At 37.5% G+C, this 6,630-nt stretch overlaps 1 protein-coding gene across 4 annotated transcripts; it reads left to right on the top strand.

Annotated features, from left to right (window-relative positions):
• The first annotated feature begins 270 nt into the window (after window positions 1-270).
• PIFI (post-illumination chlorophyll fluorescence increase) lies at window positions 271-6,419 on the top strand. 4 transcript variants are annotated; one of them, XR_602589.4, is made up of 9 exons: window positions 271-444; window positions 930-1,059; window positions 2,189-2,273; window positions 2,357-2,435; window positions 2,522-2,635; window positions 2,714-2,841; window positions 4,659-4,767; window positions 5,912-6,019; window positions 6,131-6,419. XR_602589.4 is itself a non-coding variant. In XM_008779486.4 (8 exons), the coding sequence occupies exons 1-8, from the start codon at window positions 372-374 to the stop codon at window positions 6,251-6,253; spliced, it is 840 nt and encodes a 279-aa protein (XP_008777708.1). In that variant the 5' UTR covers window positions 273-371; the 3' UTR covers window positions 6,254-6,419. The 4 variants fall into 4 exon arrangements, 2 of the variants coding, with proteins under 2 accessions (XP_008777708.1, XP_008777709.1); XR_602590.4 differs by having other exon boundaries at window positions 272-444; window positions 2,729-2,841; XM_008779486.4 differs by lacking the exon at window positions 4,659-4,767 and having other exon boundaries at window positions 273-444.
• The last annotated feature ends 211 nt before the right edge of the window (window positions 6,420-6,630 follow it).

Below are 6,630 nucleotides of genomic sequence, written 5' to 3'. Positions count from 1 at the left end.
CCATGTATTTCAAACTCGGAACTATTTGGTTAGAAGTAAGGCCACGCCCTCGATGGGCTACCATCTCAGTGGTTGCCGGGCAATCATTTCACCCACAGGTTTTCTTGCCATTACGCGACTTCAAGCTTTGATACTTGGCTCCCCCAACAACAAGTGCCTTCATATCCGTGGTATTTTTATTTTTTGGTAAAAAGAAGGATTTTAAAAAAAAACGGAGAAATATCCATTTTGGCTGGAAAAAAATCTTCATCAGCTCTCCTCATTATCTTCGGCGTTCACCACAACTTGTGGTGGTGACTGCCAAGTGCCAAGCTGTGCCCGCTTATTCTTCTCATACTTCCTCGCTTCACCCACACAACACCTCTCGCGCGATGGCGGCGTCGCTGCTGCCTTTCCGTTCCTACTGCTCGCCTCCCGCCGTCGCTTCCTCCACCTCCGGCAAGGGTATGTGTTTCCTAATCGTATCACCTAGCTTCATTTAGCAAGGTATTTGTAAAACAAAAAAAAAACCGCATACAAAGAGAATGGAAGATTTGTACTCTGCATCTGGTGTAGTTTTTCTCCGCGACCTACTGAGGAGAGCATTCAAATGGGAGATTGTTTTCTCCCTACTGCTCGCCTCCCGCCTTCGCTTCCTCCATCTCCGGCAAGGGTATGTTTATGACTAATATCCGATTCGATTCTCTAACTAAAAGAGTATTACGTGCATGCGCTGTGTTTCACTGATAGTATTTGGGCTCAAACTGGTCTCGTAGAATTGCTGCTCAACTCATATTATTCTCTCTATTTAGGGGGCGTTAAAAAGGAACCTATCGTGATAATTTTTCTGCATACACCCCTTTTTTGAAATTGCTCCTCTTTAATATTCATGTTAAAGAAGATGCTCATATTTCGTATATTTGCTTCCAACAACCAATGGCACATAACAGAGTTGTCGTCCTGTCAAGCTATTAATTTTGTCAGTGCTTACTTTCCAAAATATGGCCGAAAGCAAAGGTTTTGTAAGACGGTCCGCAAAGTTAGTGCTGTTGCAGTGCCTTCCACAGAGGAACTCAAAGAGTAAGCCTTCTTAGTCACATTTGTATCCTCTAACTTTTAATTGTATTTTTTAAATTAGATGAGGTAATTAGAATTCTTCTCTGTTTTCTTGCTAACTTCTGCATCACATAACTGAATAATTCTTTCCATTATTGATTTTTTTATTCCTCTGTTCAAGCGATCTGTTGGGCAAATCTCTTACATAATGTTCTGTTGTTGCTTTAAGATTGTTGTATGTGCTTCTATTTAAGCAAGAGAGAAGTAGAAAGCTTATTTATGTTGGAAGTTTTGGGGCTCTGATTTTGATTCTCTCTCTTAACTTATATGTGCAATATTAATGAAAAAAATGTAATGGATTGCTAGCATGAGAATAGATGATAACAGATAATGCAACATGACATATGATGTAAAATGGCCAACAGCTATTAACTCAATCAGTTGGCGCCACTCACCTAGGAGTTTGCCCTTGAACCCTGGTGATGGCACAATTACCACCATGTTGCTACAAAAAGAAAAAAAAGGAATATCATGTAAAATTAGGAAAGATAGTTCTCGACAACAGCAAACGCTGTGTTGGTGTTGCACAATTGAGAATAGAGTGGGGGATATTAAATGGTATGGGGATATCTAATAAAATTGGGAGGAGGCTCAATGTGGAAAGAGGCTTCAGTTTGAGTGACAATCTTTAAGGTTCATGACGGAAGAGATGAGGATAGATATGATTAGGAGGAAGCTGTAGTGTCAACAAAGGATAATGAGTAGTGATGATGGTATCATAAAGCCAACTTCTTGCAATAAAGATTATGAGAGCATGAAAACCTATCTTCATATAAGAAACAAAAAGACGAAATCGTCACTACGCCAACCATGAAGATTAAGTGATTATTTAATAAATTTATATAGTAGCTACACTGAAATTTCCATAAAAGTTAAGTTTCCAGAGGATTTTTGGTACATCAAATCAAGTCCTAGGACAATTCCCTGTTTTACCTTCATTTTAATTTTAGAATGCATAAGGGCCATTTCTCTTTTGTTACGTCAAGTTGCTGTAGCAAAAATGCTTAGAGCTTTTAGTTTTTATTTGTTGATCATTTTCCGTTTGATTTCTTTATATCATTTCAAGCCACGTACATTGACCTTTTGAACCCAGGTATTCTCTACCTACTTGGTCTGAATTTGAACTAGGGATGGCTCCTGTGTTCTGGAAAACCATGAACGGCCTTCCTCCTACTTCTGTATGTCTGGAGTTCAATTCATTATCGATACCTCTAGATTTTTTGTTTCGACCTCACTGAGAATTCACTTCAACCTTTGACAGGGAGAGACTATAACACTCTTCTACAATCCTGCTGCAAATAATTTGTTTCCAAATGATGAATATGGGATTGCATTTAATGGTATATACATCACTCTAAGCGGGTAGCTTCACATGTAATTGTCATAAACTTTCTAGATTCTACATGAAGACTTCAAAATCCTACAGGTGGATTTAATCAGCCTATCATGTGTGGTGGTGAGCCAAGAGTAATGACAAGGAAAAATCGTGGGAAAGCCGACCCTCCGATATTTACCATTAAGATACGTGTTCCTAAACATGGTTCGTATGTTTTTTAAATATTTTGTAGTTCTCTAGTAATATGCTAGCATATGAATAACTTCTTATAACTGTGTTTAGTTTCAAATTGTGCAGCTGTTAGCCTGAGTTTTTCGTTCACAAATGGAGTTGACTGGGATGGTCCATACAGACTGCAGTTTCAACTTTTAAAGATGTGGCGAAACAAACCAATAAGCTTTTTCAATGAGGTAAATTGTTGATTTGCACTTCCTGTGTAATGTTTATTGAAGAGTTATACTGTTGTCATGCACGCAAAGAAAAAAGAAAAAGGAACTGGGAAAAAGAAAAAAAAAAGGGAACTGTACAGTTCAGCCTGAGCAAAATTTTCTATCGTAATTAGAACTCGAATCTATAGTTCTTGCAGTTGATTTTAGTCTTTTGAAATTGCAAATAAAGAGACAAGGTTGTTTTCAGTTTAAGGATGATTTATTGTGCCCAATCTTAGCATGCAACTGATGCTATGCAAGAAATACTGAAGTGAACAGGACCTGCTTTATTCATGATGTACGTTTTTGTTGACTAAAGTAGTCCATGCAGTTAACATGATATGGATGTGATTACACCTTTAAAGTTTCTTCAACCGACCATGATTTGTAAGATGTTTAATGTAGTTCGGCTTCATTTGCCTCAATTAAAATCCATAGCAATTCACAATTCACCAAGTGATTACAATTAAAAAGATAAATGGATTACCAAAGAAAGGAATTAGATCAAGGAAATTAAATGGTCTAACTTTGTTTTTTTTGAATTCGTATATCTTAGGCAACATGACTATATTGCATGCTTGAAATGAACCTTCAATCGAGAAAAATCTAACTTATCCTACTCCTAGTATACAAGGCCAAGAGAGTCGTATTTGATGTTGATGTTGATAAAGAGAGTGTGCATGTGTGTCCAGTTTGTGCCTATATGTGTTTGGCCCTTTGAAAGTGGCTTTGAAGATTTGTAGAGAAGAACCGATTATTTCATCATGCATTAACTACCTTTGCGTTGCCACCTCCAGCAATAACTACCTCTTAGTAGGTGCTACCAAGGTTTTAAGCCTCGCGTGGGACATAGGGGAGAGAGATAGAGGGTATCCACCAGGATGCTTGACTAGGACTGCCACCTAGATGGGGCGGGACAACAGGGTATCTTGTTCCATGAAGAAACTGGGACACCCCATTCTACAAGATTTAAAATCTTGAGTGCTACCATCCATAACTTCATTCTATAAACTCTCACGGATCCCATCCAAAATTTAAACTTCTATAAAAAAAATTGCTAGAGATCATTTACCATATCACTGCTCAGTTTACCATCCTATCTGGAATTCTGTGATTGATTGACAGCACCTCGGGTGCTGGCTAACTCCAACTTTTGTGTATTGCATTTATCCTCGACTACCACACTGGATCGGTGAACTGATGGTGAATGAATAGTTGATTTTTAGCAGTACTCTTTTTATGGGTAGTTTTCCACGGAAGTGGCTATATCTGCATAAGTATCATTGTCATACTCTATAAATGCCATATGTCATTCAGATTACTCAGTTAGTTGATCAAAACACTGTTTGACTGATTGACTGCCAGTTTAATACCTCCTTCCTCTTCGTACTTTTTAATTGAGAGAGAGAGAGAATATTTTTAGTGAGGATTAACATTTTTTCCACAAACTGATAGCTAATTGATGAGTATGCCAAAAGCTATAGATGATGCTATGGGAATATACCCTAGTTTTTCCCCCAGTCTTTCCCTCAATGGGTGGCTGAGGTGATTGTCTAATTATCATGATGGACCATAGAATCTAAGTAGCCTTTGATGATGCTAGAAATTATTATGCTTATGCTGTCAACTAGAGTAAAAGACATGCTTCATTGTGCATCCTTGCACTGAAAGGGCTGAATTCACTATAATGTTAGAACTAAAACACTCTGTACCAACTCTCTGTTTCATTTTATTTAATGTGAAGACTTCATAGTGTAGCAAAAATTGCAATTTGATCTGCCTTTGTGTTCCTTTTATAGAATCATCTCATGGTCATATCTGCTCGTGAATGGTGTGATGACCAAGTGAAATCCACGCATGACACCATATATTGGCAGATGGAATGTTTTGAAAGTAATGCATACACAGGTAGAGTCACATAAAAACATCCAGTGTAAGATGACATTGTCCACCACCAATAAGTTAATGTACAATCTTGTGTCACCAATGAAAATTTTGTCTCCATTTGTTTTTCATACTTTTTAAATTATCCATTCATTCCGTCATTTACTTTTAAATAGGCATGATTCTCTGAAATCTTATATTTTTATTTTGGGGTAATAGATGGCATTATGTATGATATATGTTGTTGTGTCAGTTTGATGACATATGATGCTTTTCGGTTGTTGACTTAATGTTCTTTTACCTTGCTTTCAAGTAACCACATAGGCACCTTTTATCCACAGTAGTTGCTCAGAATTTGCTGCTTGTTTGTCAAGTTTCTTTTCAAAAGTAGTTCCTTCTTTTCTTCTGGCTGCATGTCTTTTATTTGGTAGTATAGGAAAACTACCTTTGATGTGATAATGGTATAGAAATTATGTTGCTAATATGCTCTGCCGTAGACATTTTTTCATTTACTTTGATTCTAGCAGACTGTCTACAATGTTGTAGCAGTAGGGAACGTCCATCTCTCTATTTTGGTCGTTGTTGCACTATTGCTGTTGACAGATGCGAGGGCATTCTAATATATTCCTTCTCAAATTCACTACGTGATGGTACTGAAAATTTTGGATATCACAGGCAATCAAATTACGTCACAAGGACATCCAGGCATCCCTTAGTTCTCTGACAGATAAAAACACTGCACAGCGTGCTTATACCTTAGTGAATCTTAACTAATTTGTAAACCTGCTCAATGTAGAGGGTAATATAAATTAAATAACAAAACTGCTGGACACAGACAGTAATCTAGATTGAAATACAAATTTGCTCAACATAGAGGGTAAAGAAAACTTGTTTGAAAGCATTAGGAGAATACCATCAAATTCATTTATGCTACATAATGATCTACCTGGAAGAACTTCCAGGGTATGTGTGATATTTTTCCTGGGGCTTCTCCAGATGGCTCAAATAGTGCCACTACTTGAGGCCATATTCACTTACCGTCAAGCTTTTAGCACACATGCCTTCCAATTGGCATGTTACCTTTTTTCCATATATACTATTCGATAAAAAGAGGAGTTTTGAGCTATAGAAAATCGATAATTAAAAGGTCAACGACATATGCATGCAGGGTCTGGCAGAAGAATTGAGTGTAGAAGGTGCCTGTGACAGAGCAGTTTTTCCAGATTCAAACAATGTGATTGCAAGTTGTGCAATTGGCAACTTGTACTCTGAAGGAGTAAGACAATTCCTTCTATTTTTCCATCATATGCAAGAATCTCGGGTTAAAAAAAAAAGAATGGAGTAGACATTATCCTCATAAATGGATGCTGACCCTATTCTTCTACAGGGAAACCGCTGCAAGTTGAACCTTGTCCCAGGCTGCACGGATCCAAGCTCGCCATTGTTTGATCCTTTAGCAAATGTGGATGATGGGTCTTGCCCATTGGACTCTGATTCAGAACAAGAATAATATAGTCCACTGAGTAGTCAACAGTTCAGGTAAAATGTAAGCAGAATTTAAGTGCACTAGTCAGAACTGATTGGGAAGTGAAACTTTGAGATCTGCAAAAGATGTATATACAAATTCTGCTTGGACATTACATTGTTTATGCAGCAGCTTTGATTCTTTCAACACAGTTGATAATCTTCTTCTTTATTATTATTATTATTATTTTCGGGCAGATAATCTTGATTTTAAACTTCATGTAATGCTGCTTCCTGCTCATTGCAAGCTAAATGGGTTGGTACAAGTCTGAAAAGGAGATCACTGATTTTCTAATCCGGTGATTTCAAAAGTGGTGAGTAGGGGTTTAGGTGGTGGGCTTTTGTATTACAGAGATCTGATGT

The sequence above is a fragment of the Phoenix dactylifera genome, chromosome 2 (assembly GCF_051530095.1).
Source record: "Phoenix dactylifera cultivar Ajwa chromosome 2, Ajwa_hap1_PhDact_Kaust_v1.1, whole genome shotgun sequence".
Taxonomy (NCBI): Eukaryota; Viridiplantae; Streptophyta; class Magnoliopsida; order Arecales; family Arecaceae; genus Phoenix; species Phoenix dactylifera.
Note: the sequence above shows the minus strand (reverse complement) of the source record. Positions and strands in the feature narration are given on the sequence as shown.